General features: G+C 36.3%; 1 protein-coding gene across 1 annotated transcript in view; it reads left to right on the forward strand.

The window, feature by feature from the left end:
* CDH7 (cadherin 7) overlaps window positions 1–22528 on the forward strand; it is a 120895-nt gene that overhangs the window by 50334 nt on the left and 48033 nt on the right. Inside the window, exons 3-6 of the mRNA XM_059410091.1 lie at window positions 3984–4278; window positions 7789–7908; window positions 14589–14756; window positions 17124–17311. Coding sequence (XP_059266074.1) covers window positions 3984–4278; window positions 7789–7908; window positions 14589–14756; window positions 17124–17311 — 771 coding nt within the window. The remainder of the gene's footprint in view (window positions 1–3983; window positions 4279–7788; window positions 7909–14588; window positions 14757–17123; window positions 17312–22528) is intronic.

The following is a 22528-nucleotide window of genomic DNA, read 5'->3' on the forward strand; positions in this document are numbered from 1 at the left end:
ATAATAGTTCCAGGGGAAGATTTTAAGATCCCAGATTAGGGTTCTTGTTCTGAAAGACTGAAAAGGAAGAGTTGCTCTATTAGAGGTCATGAGTAGGTATTCTGTCAAGCAGGGGATGATAGAGCCATAGTGGATTACTAAACATACGACAGGGGCACTGGGTAGCTCAGTAGGCTCATTGTCTGCTTTTGGCTCACATCGTTATCCCAGGGTTCTGGGATCGAGCCCCCTTTCCAGCCCCATCTTGGGCTCCCTGCTCAGTGGGGAGCCTGCTTCTCCCTCTTCCTCTATGGCTTCCCCCTGCTTGTGCTCTTTCTCTGTCCAATAAATAAAATCTTTAAACACACACACACACACACACACACACACACACACACACAAACCTACTACATTTTAGGGTGCATATAAAGTATAAAAGGTGCTTTACATTCCTGGGCTGTGTAGCTGATGAAGATTGCAAGATGGTGTGATATTTCCTTACACTGTTACCATTCACGGTGCTTCATAGCAACATAGAGGAAACATACAATCATTGTATCTCCTTCTCTACTGATTCTTTTGTTTTGAGCTAACCCAGCTAAGAGGTATGTGTGTGCTCCTCGCTGTTGTGTGTACTTGCCAAATATAGTAATAATGATGATGATGATGGTGATGTAAACACCATTTGTTGTTGGAGTCACAACAAATATTTTGAAGAGGATTTAGGAATCCGTGCAGTAAAGGTGGGTTTTGTATGATGATTAATGAACCAAGGTTTTGTCGTTGTTACGGTTTAGGTGACTGACAAGACCACACTTATAAGGGTCTTTGCGAATGAATTAGACATTTGTAAGTTCTACTCTGCCCAAGAGAAGAGTACAATATTTGTTTTCACTTGAGTATTTTATTTGTTTTTTATTCATTTGCCATATGGTGGGACCATAGAATGCTTGTTTCTTTTTTTTTTTTGCACAGAGTTTTCACTGTGGAGAATAGTGCTTCTCTCCTCTGTCATAGTCGTTCACAAAGATGGTGTGTACTTGTCTGTGTGTGTGTGTGTGTGTGCACCTGCACAGACATGCTTCACTTAAGGTTGCTATTAGGGAGTTCTGGACTTGCAAGTTTTTCTTTGCTGAACATTTTTTTTTTTTTTTAAGCAGAGGAGTATAATAGTTATCCACTAACAGCATGGGTTTCACTCTGCCTATTAAGATTAGAATATTAGTGCGCATAGTCTCACAGATTAAATGTCTGAATGCATCTGATAATTAGGTATCCATCTTAGCATTTCAAAGCTGGTCATCCACTTTCAAATACAGATGCTTGCACTAACCTTGCAAGGACACTCAAAGTAATTTCCTGCTTGTGAATTCTGACAGTGATTACAAGCCTAGTGATGGTCCTAGCTGGCAGAAGAGTGTCAGTGATGGGAAGGAAGATGAGGTTTAGGGCTCCAGAGACAGAGGGTGCGTGTGTGTGTGTGTGTGTGTGTGTATGTGTGTGTGGTGGTAGTGGTGGTGGTGGTAGTGATGAGGGGTAGAAAAGAAAAAACCCGATCTTCAAGTGTCTTCAAATTATTAGAGAAACAAGTAATAAGAACCTTTTTTTTTTTTCTTTTTTTCTTTGAGTGCTCATGCTGTCAGTGATGGAGAACAATTAGCAAGGCCACATAACGTAAAATACAGGGTCAGAGCTCAGGTTGACGGTCAGCTCAGGATTTAATGTGTGTCACGAAATGAAAAGGAAAGGAATGTGTCCTCTCTGCCTTACCTGGATCCTATAGGAGCGCTGGATCACCATGGGCTGGAAACAGTGACTTGTTGATAGGGATTCGTTAAATGAATTATAACGGCTGGTTCCAAAAAGGGTAGTCCCTAATGAGACTTAGAGACATAGCAAGCCTTTGATTAAAGACACAACCTGGATGTCATTTAAGTATTCCTGTGGTCATTGGATCGTCCCCTATTGTCTCACACCACGGTCAGTGGTAGTGTGCAGACTCTTCTAATGGGGAGAGGCGTGGACGGGGTCAGGAGGATGGCTGTGAGAAGTGTGCGGAGGGCAGGCTTGTTTCCATCCATCATCTGCACTTGTCTCGGGGGTCGAGTTTTTTGCCCCGTGTTGTTGAAGGTGGCAGAGTGTTTTATTGTTCCTTAACGCTGAGAAAGGACCCTTCTGTCAAGTTGTAAAATATTTGATGGAAACCACTCAAAGCACCGAGCTTCTTTAAGACTCGGGAGCAGTCGGGGGTGAGGGTTCCTGCACCTTTCCTTCTCTGAATTGTCCTCTGCTGCAGCTTTTGATGTCCCCACTTCGCTGGGCCACAGACGTCTCCAGAGGCAACACCTCATTAGCAGGGCATGGAGATCGAGCTTTCCAGCGGCTCCCGTTTTTCGTAATCCTGGTGCAGCCACCGAGCACGGGGCACGTGACCTCAGGCGAGGCACTCAGCTTTTCTTTACCTTAGTTTCCTGGCCTGTTGGTAGAAATAATGAATTCATTCAATATGGGGATGAAATGAGCTGCTGTCTAGAGAACGTTAAGACTAGTGACTGGCACAGAGGAATCACTCAAGCAATCCAAGCCGTAGTGATTTTCAGCTTGTTTTCTTCTTTCAGGGAGCTGTAGATGCAACAGTAACCCTGAGAGTGACTTAAGAAAATTAAGCAATTCACCATATTTCTAGAACGCAACCTTTCCAGATGGGTGGGTCAAGTGATCCACTAGATAATTCCACATGGAACAAAGCTAAATTATAACTCATGCCAGTAACTAATTTTTTGTATTACTGAGCCCTGATTTAAAAAAAAAAAAAAAAAAAAAAAAAGTACAGAAACTAAAGGAGAAATCAGGTCCTTAAGTGTTCTGGAGCAGAGTGTAAACACAGCTGTTACCGTGCAGGGGAAGAAGCGCTTAGAGAAACCGTGATGTAAAGAGTGGTACCATCCACACCTAACACAGAACGAAGAAAACGTTCTGCGGGCACACCTCCCTAAGTCGTGTTCAGTATTTGCTGTTTGTAGCACCTCGTCTTTTAAAGAATGCAAACCCAGTTCTGTAAGACCGTGAGCAGCCTTTACTATTTTGCAAATTGGGTGTTTGCATTCGTCTTACTCAAAGTCCAGATGATGGCAGTAATAGGGGATGAGCGATTGTGGAGACGACAGATCGAGTCCCGTGTTTTTCAGGTTAGGAAGTTCGGGAGAATGTGTAATCATGCCTGAGTTTCCTTAGGTTCTTCTGTTCAACATAATGTTCTGACATACAGCAGGGACAGTTCGATACGGAATGAGACGAAATGCAAATCAGTAGGTGCTGTCCCTGCTGCCGATTGCTGGGGTTAATCATGCAAATCTAATGCAGTTCTTGGTATTTCAAGGAAGGTTTGAGTTGAAGTCTCAGGCATATACTGATTTAAAATTCCTACTTCGGAGAGCAGTGTAATTTTTCTCGGCTTCACATTTTAAAATACAGCACAGGATCTGGAGGCGGATTTAGTGAGTGGACATCCATCCATACTTGTTAACCATGGGAGGCGGTGGGAGGGAAGGGTGTCCTTAAAGAATGGGGGAGTTTCTAAGCATATTAAATATTTTATTAGATCTAAATTTGCAAATGTTCTATAGCAAGTCCCTTTGCTTGGAATAAGATCAAATCAACTGATTATTCGTGTTTACTGAATGCTCTGTTCCAAGAAGATGGCTAAAACTGGCAAGGACAGACCAAATAAAAATTAACACCTCCACAAGTTCCTAACTTTGGGAATGGTAGAAAATACCTTTGGAAATGAGACTGTTTACAGGAAGAAATGAAATTGTCTTGCTCCCAAGTGCAAACTGACACATTCTAATAGCCTTTCTGCTGTGCACAGTAAACACCAGCTTATCTTTCCAAGAACAATAAAATTTCATGTACTGCTGCCTGACATAAGAATTATTTTTACATATCTCCATATCGCTGACTCTCTTGTAAGTTAATCTCATCTCACATGAATTTTTCACCAGCTTCACTCTGATGTTGATAAAGGAGATGGTTCCATCAAATACATCTTGTCAGGCGAAGGGGCAAGTTCCATTTTCATTATTGATGAGAACACGGGGGATATTCATGCTACCAAGAGACTGGACCGGGAGGAGCAGGCCTACTACACGCTCCGCGCCCAGGCGCTGGACAGGCTCAGCAACAAGCCTGTGGAGCCCGAGTCCGAGTTTGTCATCAAGATTCAGGACATCAACGACAACGAACCCAAGTTCTTGGATGGCCCGTACACGGCAGGAGTTCCCGAAATGTCTCCTGTGGGTAAGTAAAGAACGTGCGGCTTTGGCACTGTCTGGTTTTAGGGGGTCTGTAGTTAAAAGTAGATCATCGTAAGTACTGAAAAAAAAAAAAAAATCGCTTCGGTGTTGCTACAGCAATGCCTAGTGAGGATGAGGGGAAGTTTGAGGTGCCTTAGGAGCCGGCGTCCAAGTCTGAGTATTCAGATCGTTGTTTTGTTTCTATGGAAAATTAAGAAAATGTTCCTTTCCCACAGCAATCTCAGTGTCTTTAGTACATTGCTCATTCCCCTTTTCAATGTAATATTTAATTTAAAAAAAATGATTAAAAGTACCCCTAGGAAGTTAAAAAAGAAAATCCTTGCAGACTCTGGCCTGTTGGTGATGTTTTCTTTCTCCTGATTAGTATTAATGATTCACTCTTCGAGGAATCCTTCAGTGGCCAAGGTATCAGGCTGCCCATCTAATGTTTAGATGAGGTGGTCTGTTTGTTTGTAGAGTAGGCTTGAACCCACAAATGTCCCTCCATATGCCACCACTAAGCTTTTTGTAATTTCTCCAGAAACTTAACATGTGTGGAAATTTATATTGAATTGATAATGGTAAAGTGATACTTCGTTTGAGATAGATAAAAGAACCATGAGGCCTGTTTTATTCAGAGGGCTTTTCCCCCTGCCCCATTACCGGAAACACAGAAAGCAAAATACTTCCGGTATATGCTTTATTTCTATCAAATGATAAAAAGTCAGTTTTAAATAATTGAATCAGATGTCTTTGGAATAGTTTTCAGCCAGTATGTAATTTTACATGATCTTACCATACAAAGCAAAAAAAATATGGGGCTTAAATAGACCAGTTGATTTATATATTTATTTGCTGTCATTTTTTGTCCTGAAGTAAGACAGTTATTTAAAGTAATAATTGAATTTGTATTTTAACAGGTGAACATTTTACCCAATGTGATTTGTTTTATATTACATAAAGGTCACTTCATTCATTCCAGCATTCAGCCAACAGATCGACTGTGTTAGGAAGGGGAATTGCAAAGACGTGTATTATGTGTGCCCTTTAGGAGAGCCACAATTTAGTGACCCTAAATTCCTAACAGATGGGAGCGTAAAAATTATTTAAGGTACCATTGCTCTAGCCAGAAAGGAAATAGAAACAGAAAATGAACCAGAAGAATGGATGCTTGTGGTCCGGAAAAATTCAGAACCCCAGAGGCAGCATCTCACTGTACCTAGCGTCTCAGTGAGTGTTTCTTTGACCAAACAGGCTTATTCACACTTTCTCAGTACTGCCCCACATCTTCAGGGCTGCTCGCTGTTGCTTAACAACAAGAACAACTAGGAGACAGCTGCCACAACAGGATTTACAGGTTTTAAAGAAAAAGGGAAGGTACTTTGTCCTCCCACAACTAGTCGTGCTTAGAAAAACAAGAAGCTTTGAGTTGTGTTTGAGGAGGTCAGCCCAACTCCATAACTTTCATATGGGCATGTTGGATATTCTTCATCGGCTTGTTACCATTTTGCTTCGCTACCCAGAATGTAGCCATGCAAACTGGATTAATGGGAACTTAGTTCTTCTAGAGGTGAAATGATGCACACTAGTTTGGGTTTTAATTGCACCGCTCTGATACCAAACAGCATGATTATTATGCACACATGCAAGTTATTAGTTAATTGATCAATTCCAGCAGGTTCAGAACTTTTTAGAAAATCATTTTCAGGGGCCTTCAGGATTTAACTGACATTAATTGAGAATTCTGGAATAACAGAAATTTAAACTAAGATCAATGGAAGTCTACATTAAATACGTAATGTGGACTTACAGTGAGTTGTAGTTTATCAGAGGGTGTAATTCTAACCAAGTAGTTGTAGTAGCCACTAAATAGTATGGCATATATAATACAAGCATTCAGTGTTTAATATTCAGGGCTATGTTTTTCACTGGAGGCTCACTGCAAGATTGAAAACACACTAATAAGCCCTTAGGATAGTTCATTCATTTCCAGACGAGTGTAGATAAGCACGGACAACTTAAAGTCATTTAAAAATATGTGTTCATGTGTGTCGTGCATGTGTATGTGTATGTATATATAAAGTGAATTTCTTAGTGAACACTTCAGGAAAAATTATATACAACCCAATTTACTAAAGTAGTTTCGATTATTTTGTTTAAGGCACTTTCCTTTTCAAATGAAGGAGGAAATCAGTACTTAAGCATGTCACCAGAGTAAATACTGCTGTAAAGATGGTGCATTGTGAAGAAAATAGAGAATATTAATGCCATTAATTTTAATATTTTAAAATAATCATAATTTAATTTTTAAAAATATTTTAAATATGCACCATTTACTATTTGGTCCTACCAGGCATCTACAGGGTACAATCAACTAAGTCTGTCAAATTAAAAAAAAAAATCAGAATTTTAAAAACAGTGCTAATATACAAAGCTTCATAATATGCACCCGTTTTTAAAGAAAATGGGGTTGGTAAGGAAAAACATAGTGCTGAAAAGACAATAGATTTGTAACAAGATGGACATTAATGACTTATTTAAAGGACTTAGGGAAATCTCTTTAGAAATATATTGAAATGAGATGTTATATTAAAAATATTTTCAATAAATTATTAGAAACAAATCCAAACCTTGGAAGAATTCAGAAAGAAAAAGACTTGTTCCATTCCCATCAATCGGACATAAATGGTAAAATAACCTGTGCTTAAAATATGTAAACTAAAGTAAATGCGAGTAACATTTTTAAGATTCATCTCCAAATGGAAATAGAAAGAACACATCACTATGAATGCTCTCCATGGGGAATAACTAAACACATAGTCAAATGCAGAAGCCATAGGGCTTTCTATCACATGCAATATACAGAAACAAATAATAATGTAATTTTTAAGGTTGTCATCCTTTTCCTCCTTTGGGAGGGTGGGGTAGATTTTCATTTTATGCTTTTATTTTTCAATCAATTCATAGAAACAAATGAAAACTAAAACTATTCCTGAAGAGATGCCACCTAATAGCCAGTTAAGTGGATCCATCATTAACTTACTCAGTTAATGAAGTTTCATTTTCTGTCTGGCTCTACTCAGCTATAATAGTGAGATCCCTTCAGTGACTTGGGTGTCAAGATGCTGTTCCTTGTCACACTGCCTTCTGGACAATAATGGAGATATATAGCAATTGCTTTTGATAAAAACTTGTTACCTGACCCTGATGGATGAGATGCCTAAAATTTGAGTCCCTTCCAATTCTGAGGATCCTCCTAATGGCCATCATCAATCTTATTATTTTTTTTGCTAACATATTTTTGTAGCCCTTAAATCTTTCTGAGGGCTTAATTAGCATTTATCTTCATTTTGGGTTTGTCTTTTACGAAAAGTATGTCAATTTTTCATATGCCTTGAAACATGAAAAAAGAAAGTAATTAAAAACAAAGGTAGTGTGTTCAGCGTTTTGTGAATCATTCTGTGTTGTGGCATTTGGAAGTTTTTAATTCATTGGTTTTTGGATTGGCACGTAGGGACCTCAGTGGTACAAGTGACAGCAACAGATGCCGATGACCCTACATATGGTAACAGTGCCCGAGTGGTCTACAGCATTCTGCAAGGACAGCCATACTTCTCAGTGGAGCCAAAGACAGGTAAACATTGAAATGTGACTCTTTTTATAATGTCATCACATGTGTCTTGGCACAGAGTTAGTTATTTTTATTTGATACAGTTAACACTGATAATAGACGCTGCATGGCTTCTGAGCTTCTCTCAATATGTGAACTGTGGTAATAAACACATTATTTATTGAGGCGTTAGCATCTTCCAAGAGTATTTTATTAGGTTTATCAGAACTTCTACCAAATTTAAAGTATTCTGTGTAAAAAAAGGATTTCGGTTGCTATCTCCTGACTGTATAAGAAAATATTATTGACATCATTTTCTTTTTTGTCTCGCTTTAACTAATTCATGTAGAAAACACACACAATTAAATTTAAATCTGAAGCAGGAACCGCCCTGACATGCAGTAGGATAGGTAGTTAAGTTCAGGTTATCCTCTAAGTCAGGTTTACTCAGGAGAATTAGTTTAAACATAACAATTAGGATGATGGTCTGCTAAATGAAAAACTAAATTAAGTGATTTAATTTTAGAAGAAAAAGACATATTTTCTATGAGTTGCATCACTGCCTGGATAAGTTGGTTGGCTAGGTGTTCTGTTTTGCTTTAAAGCTGAAATAGTTTACAGTAAGTAGGAAAGACTCTAGAGCGCTGTTAGCATGATTATAAAGTAACATTTGATCTATTCTGCTTTTCTGGTTCTGGGTGGAGGAGGAGGGGTGAGTGTGGAGATGGGTGGCTTGTGCCCCTGGTCTTCTTCACCGTGAAATACAGAGTTTATCCATATTGTAACGATTTTTTCTTTATTGTAAAGAAAATTATTCTTCAAACAGCCAAGTTTATGATTATTGGATAGGACCTGTGACCTTAAATGGTTATTTTAATGATACTTAGACTATTTTCCACGTAAATGGTAATAATTCATTTTCAAATCCCTGTGGAGGATAAATATTTTAAGCATCTTTTGAAAATGGTGATAGTAATGTGCATGAACGGAAAAATAAATTCAGTCCTACCTCAGCAATAGAGTTTTTACAGAGATATATTTGCATATTTTATACCAATATAGTGTCTGGAAGCCACCTGGAAAGTCTAACAGAGAAGAAACAGTTCTGATTAAGCAAGTATTGAAGGAGAAATAAACAAAAGTATTTGATTTATGATATGAATCCTGTGAACGTAGAACGTGTGCTTGTGGTTGATTTAATGATAGATTTGAGAAGCATAAATCCACCCACCCATTCCCTTATAAATCGACTCTTCACAGCCTACAAAGACATTGACAAGTTTCTGACAATTTGCTCACAAATTATACACTCCTGCATTATATAACCTGTCCAGAAATAGCATGCACTCCTCCCTAGGGTTAAATATTTTGCTGGTACTAATGATTGGCTTTTGATTTTAGCTTTGTGGTACAGTGATCATTTTTCCTTAAAGTCCTGTGGAGGTAAGGTAAGGCCTCTGACTGAGCAAGCCGACAATCGTCCATGTCATGGGATCATGTTATTAGTACTTCAAATTAATTCTAATTTCAGAATCTCAAGGACTGTGTATTGTAGGAGAGGAAGAGTTCAGTTTAATTTTGTTTTGTTTAGAGTTTATCATATTGTAATTATGGTAATCATTGGGACTTCTCTTTGTACGGTCATTAGTGCAGAGACATCCTGGAAATGTTTGTCCTCTGCTAATTTATAATATGGATAGTGTATTATTTGCAAAACAAATCTATTTTTTTCATAAAAATGGAAAGTTTTCAACCCTTAAAGGCATGGATACCTGTGAGTCAAGTTTGACTTGTCTTCATAGTTGGTGTCAGTTGATTTTTATCTATGTGAGAAATAACATGAATTTCTAAATCTTTAAGAGTTTTTTAAAAAGAAAGTAAAATTTTTGATAGGAAAAATACTGGAAAAATGCTAAATCGGGATTTTGTAAAAATAGGCACAGGGAGGGGCGCCTGGGTGGCTCAGTGGGTCAAAACCTCTGCCTTCACCTCAGGTCCATGATCCCAGGGTCCTGGGATCAAGCCCCGCATCGGGCTCTCTGCTCAACGGGGAGCCTGCTTCCCCCTCTTTCTCAGCCTGCCTCTCTGCCTACTTGTGATCTCTGTCTGTCCAATAAAGAAACAAAATCTTAAAAAACAAACAAACAATAGGCACAAGGAATTACTGTTAGGTGCATTTCTATAAGTTTAACTTCTGATTTTTTTTCTAATATTAATACCTATTACCATTTAGTAATCACACATCCTGAACCTAGTATGGCCACAGCTTCCGGTCACTTATTATACCTGTAGCACTACTCACAGCCCAGATAACCAGGGAGTAGCTGTATTTTCCACCTTATTTCTCCATCAGGAAGACAAGACTGTGAGTAGCTGCAAAAGCCAATGTTAGCAGTTTGTGCTAATAAGCAAACACAATGGGACTAGGAGCACGATAAGGCAGCATTAAAAGGACTGCAGAGAGTCCCATCGCCCATCTCCACAATGGCCGCCAACTGCTGGGAAGCTGGTGGTTGTTTATTCTGAGGTTTCATCCACTCTGTAACCTGCAAACAAATAGACTCCGTGTTTCAGTCTATTCGATATATGGCAGGACTGGCTACTTAATTTGCAGTTCAAAATGGAAATGCAGGGCCCGTCTTCTAAAATTAACAGGACTTCAAGAATTATCAACAGAGCGAGAAGCAAGCCTGGGACCTGCGACCCCTGCACAGGGCACGTGGCCATAAAGCTGGCCCTGAAAAATGGGTTGAATGATAAAACACCACTTGTCATTTAGGAGTTCCTTCTTAATATAGAGGTGTGACTACGCAATACCTGCATCCTATATTACATACCCACTTGTGACACCATAAGTTTATGTAAGTAATATAGTCATAACAAAGCCCCTCCCCCATGTGCCCTTGAAATGCATTCCGTTCTGTGGTGTGGAGGACCCTCCTTCCTGTCAGGCTTGCTGGTGATGTCCTCTCAGAGATTACAAGACTCCCTTCCTCAGAGACTCTTCATTTGATGCCAACTCTGAAATTCTTTAGTGTTCTAGAAGCATCCATGTTTGCTATCATTGGTTCTCCTCTGACTTTTTATGGTTTTATCATATGCTTCACTTACAGAGGGACAAACCAAATATAAACACAGTTTAGATGTCAAATTTAGAAATATAAACTAATAGGAAGAGATACACCATGTACATCTAATGTGTCTCAGATCCACATGGCATGAAGCCCCGTAGACTTGTGTTACCTGGGTTGTGTGGTTGCCTGGACCCCTACACCAGTCCAAGACCTGAGTGAGTAGATGCCAGGCCTCAGGGATTCTTTGGATCCCTAAATGGGGTGGATATCAGAACCAGCTATTATCTGTTACCTTTAGTACATATTTACATTCATGAGAAGTTCCATGGTAAAACAGTATGCTTTAAAACAATCATAAATGGCTGTTAGGAAATAAAAGAATCATCTGAAAATTTGTTCCCAGACTGAAAACCAGACAGTTGTTGAGCAATAGTGATGATAAATTAATGTTTCATATGCAAGTATTTTTTGTGCCATGGATTACACATAAATGGAAAGTTCTGGGTTATTAGGTCAGATGATACATCTATAGAAAAATTATTATTCAGGAAGCTTAACATCTGAACTAATCTCTTTTCTAAAGAGCTATTGGAAATATTCTTATCATAAGTAGCTTAAAAAGACTGATACTGAAATCAAATAATGTTGTTGTCTTCCATGAAAATCTCAAAGAACTATAGAGATCTGGCTAGACAAAACTGGCCTTTACTACTTCAGAGATGTAGTGTTAGCAATTGGCTGTATGTGTGTTTCTCTATAATATATAGCAAAGTGCAAATCACATCCACTGCCTGAGAACTCTTTGCCAAATGTAGACAGCTTTATTTAAAACCAAAGAGCTAGCAAAAGTCATGGGGCTGGAAATCTATTATTTTTGAATGTCCTTATTTAAATTCATTTCTCTCCCAATTATCCCATTCTTGTCAAAAATATGTTTAATATTTGAGGTATTTGGAAATTACCTTTGCCACCTGGTTACTTTGCAAACTTTGTGATGATTTTTACTTTAGAAAAGGGCTATTTATAGGATCACTTGTAAAGAAACAATTAGAAGTGTGAAAAATAAGTGAGTAACTTTGACTACCAGACTTCTTTCTTAATAATGTTACATTTCCTTACAAAAATAATGCCACCAAGCAAAACCTTGAGAGGATGAGGCTGCCGTGTTTTCCTTGCTGATTAGTTGAGATATTAAGGCCTCTCTCCATCATTATGAAGGCATAAGGATGAAAGCTCACTTGGACCTATTGATTTCGGAAGGAAAAATAAGAGATGCCCAGAAGTTTAAAAAAAAAAAAAAAAGTGAATGAACAGGAAATGATTATAAACACAGCTCATTAATATTTTGTCATCTAATGACACACTTAATGATCAAATATTAAAGAGAGCCAATCCTCAATTTATTTTTTTTAAAAAAGGAGTTACAAATAAATAAAGAATGGTTAACATCTGAAACAAAAGAAAGGAAAAAGAGAGATGTAAGTTCCAGAACTCTTAGACAAAGACATTTTATGCTCAGTAGCAACATTACTGAGATCAGCACTTATTGTATCATAGAGTTAACAGAAGTATTGAAGAGCAAATATGAAATACATGTGGAAACATTACGACACTAAGAAGAATAGGTAGTAGACATTGATCAACCAACCAGACCAGTATGTGACTCTTTCTTATGATTTTCATGTTTCTTTGATAGTTCACATATTAACTATAAGCAGTGTGTGTAAATAGCCAAAAGAATTCAGGGAAGGAGTTACTTAAACTATATTTGCTGTACTTGTAGCAACACTGCCTGATGAGAAAAAGTGGTCAAAGTTTAGAAACAAAACAAAACTGTCCTAACTTAAGGAAGTGTAACTCAAACACTTAAAATACGGATGTGTTGTTGATGTGTGTATATGTGTGGGTGTATTTGTGTTTGATGGCGAGTGCTCAGACTAAACACAAATATAGTTACTTAAGACAGGATGAGTGTTGTTTAACTTGGAATCTTGGAAACTAATAACAAATTGCTTAAATTTTTCCTGTGTTAATGAAGAGCTTTTCTCATCCTTTGCCCACCCCTAGAACAGTTACCAAACTGTCGAATACTATGAAGTATAGAACAGGCCTTGTATAGTTTCCTGTAGGCTTATTCTTGGTGCTGAAATTAACATGCACTATAAATAAAATATAACACATATTATAAATCGAATATAGCACACCTTTATGACTTGTGTACATTGAATCATCAGCCTTTAAATTAGCAGCTTTTAAAAAATATAAATCTGGAGGATATAACATTTTTATGCTAAACATGAAGAATGAAAGAAGCTTCATCCCAAATTAAACAATTATTTGCAATTACTTTATTCCCGAAGAACCATCCTCTATCAAACAAGCTGGGTTTGCTGTCGTTTTGCTACTGAAAAGTCCATAATACAAGAATTTCTCATCCTTAGGTCTGAGTCAATGAAGATTTAATTCTTGACCTCCCCATAAAAAGTAGAATCTGTTTAATAAAATAGATTAGACATCTTTCAAGCTATGGTCCTAGGTGGATAGGTAAGACATTGTTCTTGCTCGAAAAGATGAAATTACAAGAAATAATTAAGTAGGAATCTGAGCTCTTTATATTTAATTAGTAAAGATGACCTCATATTGCTAGTTTCAAGGTCTATATATATCAATGTGAAATATATTCTTATCTGATAACCCCTCTATGTACATGTACTAAGTATATTAGGTAAGTATATCATTTTATATATTTACATATGATGTTAAACTAAATTTCCTCCCATTTTTAAATATTATTGCCTAATATACTTAGGCAGTAATTAAATAGTTATAAAAGAACTAATTTACTGTACCAATGACTACTGTGTCAAGTTTCGCCATCAATCAAGATGAAAGTCTGAAATCAATTTCTCCTGCATTTGAAGCCTTAAGGGTGATCAGTATTCAATGCAATTGATTCCAAACAAACAGCAATAAAACCCATGAATGTTTTCAATATCGCTGATTTATATTAACATAGTCATTCTCATCTTTAGTGCTTTTTCTCAGATCTGTCGATACAGGTGACACCATCGTGCATCATAACAACCATCACAACCATAGCCATAGTTTAAAATGGTGTTTTTTTTATTAAACATAAATCACTCTCATTTTTTGCTTTATAGACTATTTCAGCTATTTTTTCTCAAAGAGAGGTAATGGGAACCATAACTGAAAGGTTACAGTGATTTCACATCACCTGGGAATTAAGTGGTTAGAGAGGGTGAAAGAGAAGAAAAGGAGCGTTTCATTGTCATGTACCTGCACAGGTTACTACCCATTATTTTAGATGAGGACTTCATGTTATTTATTTATAAGTTTTATTTCTGAGCCATATTTTCATAAAACCAAAAGATAATCCTCTCTATCCAATATTGAGAAGCCCCAGTTTTCCCTTGTTATAGCGCTCTCTGTGTTCTGTAATATTGTATATAACTACTATGTCCCTTTGGTCTTTAGTAGGTGGTAAGATTATTTAAAATAAAACAACGAAAGGCAACAACTCAGGAGTGACTTGCTACCTATATCAGTGTTCTTTGCTAGTATAAATGCAATGATTCATGATGCGTTTTACTGGGATTTGAAATTTTACAGGAGTCATCAAGACCGCCCTTCCAAACATGGATAGAGAGGCTAAAGACCAGTATTTGCTTGTTATTCAGGCAAAGGATATGGTTGGTCAAAATGGAGGACTCTCAGGAACTACGTCAGTCACCGTGACCCTAACTGATGTCAATGATAACCCACCTCGCTTTCCTCGAAGTAAGTTATTTTGTTAAATACTCCAAGTGCCCTAACTTCCCTCGCCAGTCTATAAAATGTCTTTTAAAACGACTCTTTCCAAATACTTCTCAAACAAGTGACCTTACTACATTCTCTCACAGTTTTGTTTCATGAGGGTCATGGATTTTAATTCAGAACTGTAGAATATAAAGTGTATTGAAAATGAAAAGAGGCAATCATATCTTTGTATTACTTCTGTCTTCAATATAATATGGTTTTTCTTCGGTTCATATTTTTAATACCAGACAGTTATTAAGTTCATTTATATAATCATCTTTTCATTCTAAGGTATTCTTTATACATGTCCTGTAAGTTACAAGGTTGTTGCCAATGGTAGCATTCAGAAAAATTTCATGCATTCTGAAAGTATTGATTTATTTTTAAAGATAAAAATGGAAGAGCACTAAACTTTTTCATTTTTTACTGCATACTTTTTTTTAGCCACTTCATGCACATTAAACATTCCTTTAGCAGTTCTACCATCTCTTTCTTGTGCAAACATTCAGTGTTTCAAAAGAAGTCAATTCAAAGAACCACAAAACCACATGCCCTCAATTTAGTTTCTGTGACCAAAGTGGCTTTTGACTTAGCCAAGAAAAAAAGGGGGGGGGGTGGAATTCTAGGTAGAAATGTCTTGATTATAGAAAAGCATTTCATCTCACTCTCTTTTAGTTTTTTTTTTTTCCTTTTGTAAGTATATGTGATATTTCTTTACAATGCTCAGGAAAATAAGGAAATTGTATAGACTGTTATGTCTCTAAAATGTTTGTTTGATAGACATGAGTAACAAAACTTCCTTACAAAAACAGATCTTAGAAGTGAACAATGTCAAGGAAGCTTTCTCTGCGAACATGAAAGACACTGTTTTCCTGCAAATACTTCATCTTTGGATGTTTCATTTTTATTTTAGACAGTTTTAATATGTAATACTGTTATATGATATCGCTATACAACAGACATTTTAATATTAATTGGGAGAGGGGAGGAAGGTTGTAGAATAAGAAAAATAATAACATAATTATATTGGGCTCACAATAAACTATTTTTCTTTAAGCCTAGAGTGGTAAGAATTGATACTTAGAATTTTTGTTGTTTCGGTTGTCATGATTTGATAAGATACAGTACAGGTTTTCTAGCTTATTAGATGCTCTCTTACTTATTAAAGTGAGGGAAGCCAGGATATGTCATTGGATTTTTCAGTTTTGCGGGATTCTCTCTACCATGTGTAATTAATATTCTATCCTTAAAATTTCTGGATTTTACTAAGAATGCTTTGGATGTGTGAAGGGGGTCCATCAAAGGTCATCAGCATATCTTTTCATTATTTTTTTAAATCAGTGACTGTTCACAAATTTTATAAAATTGCTAACAATAATAATTTTGAGCTGAAAATATGGTCCCTTCATATGGTTACATTTTCCTTCTTCAGTTCCTTCGAAGAGGATCTGAAAAAGTGAAAGTGAAAATATACCACATTTAACAACCTGAAGGGAATGGAATAGGTGGAGGAAGCCGGAAAAAAAAAAAAAAAAAAAAAAACAGATGATTAGAGAAAAATGGTTCTGAGGAGTTTTCTGGTTTCAAAGGGATGATTCATGGTCATCTGCTTTCCAGAGTTTTTCTTTTCCTTGACTTGCAGGATGGTGAAGAGGAATTTTTACAACAGAAAGTTAGAAAGCTTCTCTTTCTATCTTACTTTTCTTTTCCTCTGTACAAATAATATCTCCTCTGCTCTTGTGTCATTGTGTCCCAAATCAGTTCCACATATAACCCACGGAAATAACTCTTATTTCTGATAAATTTATGAGTTAAAACAAGGCTAATCTGATCTTTTGTCAGTTGTCCTTGTCCAGTTGTCTGAAACCTTCTTAGTAAAAGACACTGTTACATAAATTCTAACAATAAGTAATCAGAACTATGTAGTCTTCTGTCGCCCATATGAAGCCTAAGCTCTGCTGTTTTCATTTTTTAATATTAATGTTAATATTAATTATATTTTAATTATTTAGATTCAGTGGTTACAGGCTTAATTTTATGCATAACTATGTTAAATTTATTTATTATTAAAAATAGCTTATTTCTCACCAGTAGAAATACAGAAATGGAGACACTTATCATGCCTTTCTCAGGCTGTTTCTGCTGTCACATATTAATTATTATTAGATCATCGCCAAGGAATTTCTGGAGTCTATATGAAACCTGTCCTTTATCTCATATGCCTTCGCGTATTTTTTTAGTAAAATACAGAACCAAATTAAGCAAAGATGATGCAAAACGGCCACATAGTTAAGTATTTTGGGGTTAGCTTTTGTGTAATTTGTTCACTTCGTGATGTGAATTTCACAGGGTCTTACCAGTATAACGTCCCAGAGTCCTTGCCAGTGGCCTCCGTTGTGGCCAGGATCAAAGCGGCTGATGCAGATATAGGCGCTAATGCTGAAATGGAATACAAAATTGTGGATGGTGACGGACTGGGGATTTTCAAGATTTCTGTTGATAAAGACACCCAGGAAGGCATCATTACGATACAGAAGGTAATATTTCCTTTACTTTTAAGTTCTGTGAAGGTAGCACCACAGCACATGCAAAACAGGAAGCCATGTTTGCTTTGATAGAAGAATGTATTAGACAAAATAAATGACCGTGTGGAACTATTATTATTTTGACTTTAGGAAGAAAAGGTCTGTGTTTATTTTGAGGTGTCAGCATCATAGAGAATCATGAATGACATTTGTAATCATGCTGTGACTAGTCTCTACCGCGTAATCCCACAGCCCTTATCTGTAATGCTAAGACAGTAAGGCACACTGGAGATGTGCTGTTTTAAATGACCTCTGTGGAGAGGTGAGTATGTTTCTTTGTTGACTATTCCAGGCAGGAAACCCCTAAAATCAACTAAAAGTCCTTGTTAGGAAGCTAGACAAACACTCCATATATGTGAAATCAGTGCAAAGTTGGAAATAGAAACCAAAATGTTGAAGACTTGCTACATTATCAATTATTCCTTTTTACAGTTTATACTAATTGAAGTGTTTGAGGAATTCATATGGAGCATGAAAAGTTGTGAAGCTTATCATAATCCCCTAAACATAAGTGCAAAGGAGATAGAAAATCCCTATAATCCAAACTAAAGACTCTGTCATGGTATATTTAAATTAGCTCCCAACACTGATTAGATAAGGAGGAAAATGAGCTATTTATTCCTTCTGCTTTGTATAGACATGATTTTTGACAAATGTTAAATTAAAAAAAATTATTTGAAATAGTAAAAATTAAAATATGTGGAAAATCCCCACCCCCTGAATAATGGAATTTTATGTCAGTCTGACAATCCAGGTGTATAAATCTGTAATTAACATTCCTCAATAATTAACACATGTCCATAAAGAAAGTTATATTTTAGTTGTTACAGGAAAACATATGTTTGATTTTAGGCCAATGGGCAAAACATTTCTGCAATTATTTCCAGTGGACAGCTGCTATTTTAGCTCAGCTGGTGACAATCTGTGTAAAAAAGTTTTAATAGCTAGGATAGGCCAACTGTTGGCAAACGTTTTGTTTTGTTGTCTAAAATAAAAGGAATGTAATAAGGTACGATGTTGCTCAAGGTTTCAAAGATTCATCTAAAACCAGTCTGTTCCTATTCTAGAATTGTAAATATATATTGAAATTATTTTTATTGAACACATACATTTCATATATTATAAAGAGCATAAAGCATGGAAGAAGCATATACACAAATACATGTATTTGATATATTTAGTTCAGTAATAAAGTTTATCTTCAATTTCTTAATGTTACTTTTTAACGTTTTAGGGAATTAACTGTTAATTCTGGTCACAGTCAAATAGCACACTTTTTCTTTTTTTTCAAGTTTACAGCTTTGTAGTCATTTCTACTTTCTTGCTCCTCCGTGATCCATAATAGTTTTTTTTCTGTTCTCTTTAGCATTATCCTGAAGTTGGTTATCATGGCTCACTCCGAAACTATTTTAATAGTTCCTGAGTTCACAACCTGTTTCTAGCCTCTCAAATCCACCACTTCTTTAAATTGCTGTTCAAAATTCAACAATATTATTACTCCCAACTAGATTGAAAGCGACCTACCTTATCCTATGGGAATAAGAGAGAAGGCTACCACAAACTAAAATGAAGCAGTAAAATAATCATGAATGAGCTTATATGCTTAGAAATTCCCAAAGAATTCACTGAAGGACTGTTAGAGTTAGCAAGACTTTTCAATAATAATGGCTACAAAAGTAATTTAAATATCAGTAGCTTAGCTGTAGCTCCTAAGAACTGTTGTATGAACTTTCATCTTCAATCCAAGGACAGCAGCTTCTACTCATGAAAAATAGAATATCCATACTTGGCGCACTACCCCTAAAACATTCCATCTTCAGGCAGTGTAGTCCACTAGCCTCATAAGGGCAGTCTTTAACCCCAAATACAAGTGTTTTTCCATCATGAAGACAGGAACCCAAGTCTCTATTTCAGAAGCTTTTGCTTAACATTTTCTTTTAATTTAATTAGTCTCTTTAGAGAGCTGTTTTTGTTGTTGTTGTTGTTGTTTTGTTTTGTTTTCAGAGCGAAGGAGGTCTATCCTTAAGATTTTCTGATTCCCTCTGTCAGAACTAACAATTGCATATGGCCCTCAAGGACAGGATTTTGATTTTCAGTTTTATGTATCACGATTTCAGTGAAATGGGGTTCTGTATTTCATTCCAGGTAAAATGTTTCCAGGGGTTTCTCACAGCGTGTAGAGTCAGCAAAAACATGTATGAGTCCCATAAATCCAGTGTTCTTTCTGTACTAGGGAGTAGTAGAATCATCTATGAAATCCAAAATGGATTTCTGAATCTGAGTCACAAGGGCACTCCTACTAAAACTAAGAAATTCTGAAGGAAAACAAATGAAACATTCTTACATTGTTCTTAGAATATTTTTAAATTTTCATTTAGATGTACAGTAGAATGCTATGGGCGGTCCAAAAAAATGACCCATTTTTTGATGGGTTTTCTAGTGTCTCCTAACTAAAGGAAAATGTTTACCACCAGGCACTGCTAGGATGTTGACATACATACTTGTTCCACTGCTTATTTATATCATCATTTCTCTTGGAAATAGGGTATTTTGTACCTGTGGACCTTGCTTGATAATCATGTGAACTTATTCTCTCCATACTCTATAGTATAATAAATCTTTAGTTCATTGCTTTGTCATAAACAATGCACTGTCATGGTTATAATGAGATTTATTCTGGTTTGAGCAAACTTACCGTATTTTGAAACATTTACATATGTTATACTTTGCATAGAGTGAACTTCAGAGCAGAGAGAGACAAGAAAACAATCTTTTTAAAGATACGTTAGAAAAAGAGAAATTAGTACAGAATTGTGAAAGATAACCTTTACTTATGTTATTATTCCTCCAATGTCTTATATAGAAAATGTTTATAAGTATGACTAAAGAGGCGGAATCCCAAAGGCTAAAGGTTTTTGTAGATATTACTACAGAATTATAAACATGATTATGTAGTTTAAATACTGTTTCAATACAGCGTTTCACAGTGAAAACTGCTGCTTTGGCCATTTGTGAATGATTTAATGAAACTTCGACAACCTGTTACACGGGGCTTCCAAATTCACAAAGTGTAAACATCAGTATTATCCGATGTGAGCGAAAACTGTTCTTTCTACCTAGAGTTTTTTCTGCTTACATTTCTGCATCGTAATTTACAATGTGGGAGCTTTTGTTTCCTATTTCTCCTTTGAGAGATGACAATCTTTCCTCTAATGCACTTCAGTTTTCAATATAAGACCTCAGTAGGGATTAAATATGGGATTTTGCTTTTATAAAATACATTACTATAAAGTAACAGTACAGTAAAAAATGAACATTTTCAAGATGCATTTCCTGTGAAGGATAAGTACACATTCATCTCTGGCATATGGAGTGTTTGGAGGCTCACATTGTCACTGTCAAACAGCATATTTAAGCTTTTCCTGGCCGATTCTAGGCTATCTTTATAATCTCCTTATATTCCTACCTTTAAAATTCTGAATGAGGCCAAAGCTATCAAATAATGGAACATTATCATCAAAGTATTGATAAGGTGGCCCACATCCCTTCACTGTGCAGGAGGAAGAGTTAGAATATACAGTTTCCTTTCAGCTTTCTCTCTGCCATGAGGATTTCTAAGTGCTAGGGTTTACTATCTTGTTATTGAAATGGGTCCTTTGTCTACGACTTGCAATAATGAGGGGCTAATTCCCAGAGTCAAGTATGTATTTCAACATTTCATAAAATGCTACTGATGTGTGGTGGAGGTCTGTCGAACTGGCAGCATTTCCAATTTATTTTTCTTCTTATCATTACATTTTTCTTTCAGAGATTTTATTCAATTAATCCTGGTGCTGTGGAGGCACATTTCTCAAATGGAACAAAGATATTTCTCTCGGACTGTGGAAAGGCATACATTTTGAATTATTTTATTTATTATTTTAGTTTTTAAGGCTGACTGTGATAAGATTAATATAGTAATTGAAATGTAGTTAACTTGTAAATTTCAGACTATATTTTCCAATTTATCCAGCCCATTGTTACTGTGTATATTTTAGCAAATCTTTATGATACTTTAATTATTGTGCTTATGTATGCATAGAAATAGGTCATCTGCTTATTAAGGTATATGCTTAGCCGTGTTTGAATAGCCAAGATTATAGATGCATTTAAGGGCTTAGAAAGGAAATAAGAAATTGACACTCTTTGAAGGAAGTTGATAGTAATGTAAATGTCAACACATGATAGTCTTGATCAAAGAGACAAAGGCCATGTTCCCTTACGAGTATTTTCTGTTTGCTTTGATGTTGGCAGTTACCAGAACAGTGTTCTCAGAATATGTGTATGTCAAAGACATTTTCCAGTGAGTCCATCACTTTTTTTCTTTTTGCTTAGTACAAGTCACAGATAATGTACAATCTTTTCCTTATTTCTTTTTTCCATGGCGTGTTGTTTCCTAAATTAGTTTCAATGGGTAAGCTTCCAAGAAAGACATATTTAAGAAAGAGATATTTAAGAAAGAGATAAAATTTAATGATTGTATAAGAAAGTTGAAGAGAGAATTTAAGGACAAAACTTGATGTTTCTAGTATGAGTAACTGGATGAATAATTGTGTCATTTCTTTAGAATGGGAGTGTGCAGATGATTAATATGGTTTTGAATAATAAGAGGTGCTTGTGATATCTGGGTAATAACATCTAGGAGGTCATGAATAAGGAATAGCAGCTCCAGGCAGAGGTCTAGAGTACAGACTTAGGTCTGGGAAGCATTACCATCTGCATGATAATTAAAACTAAAGGAACACTTGAGAGCATCACTAAAGCATGTATATAAAGTAAGGGGAAGTGGTGCCTCGCTGGCTCAGTCAGTGGAACATGCAATTCATGATCTCATGGTCATGAGTTCAAGCCCCGTGTTAGGCACAGAGATCACTTAAAAGGCATAATAAAGTGAGGGGAAGAATGCTTTCGACATTACGTGGCGAAACTGAAAATTTTAAGTCAGCAGGGCAGGGAAAGATTCAGAGAAGGGAAATTGTTTTTTCTTTTAGGTGGAGTATTTTAAGAGAGTTTATAAATAATTGATCAACAAAGCAAACTTAAAATATAAATATATTTGGATCAATAAAAGAAAAGGAATTGCATGTATTATCAATAGCGGAGAGAACTGGTGGATCCTGGAATCTATTT

The sequence above is a fragment of the Mustela nigripes genome, chromosome 8 (genome assembly GCF_022355385.1).
Source record: "Mustela nigripes isolate SB6536 chromosome 8, MUSNIG.SB6536, whole genome shotgun sequence".
NCBI lineage: Eukaryota > Metazoa > Chordata > Mammalia > Carnivora > Mustelidae > Mustela > Mustela nigripes.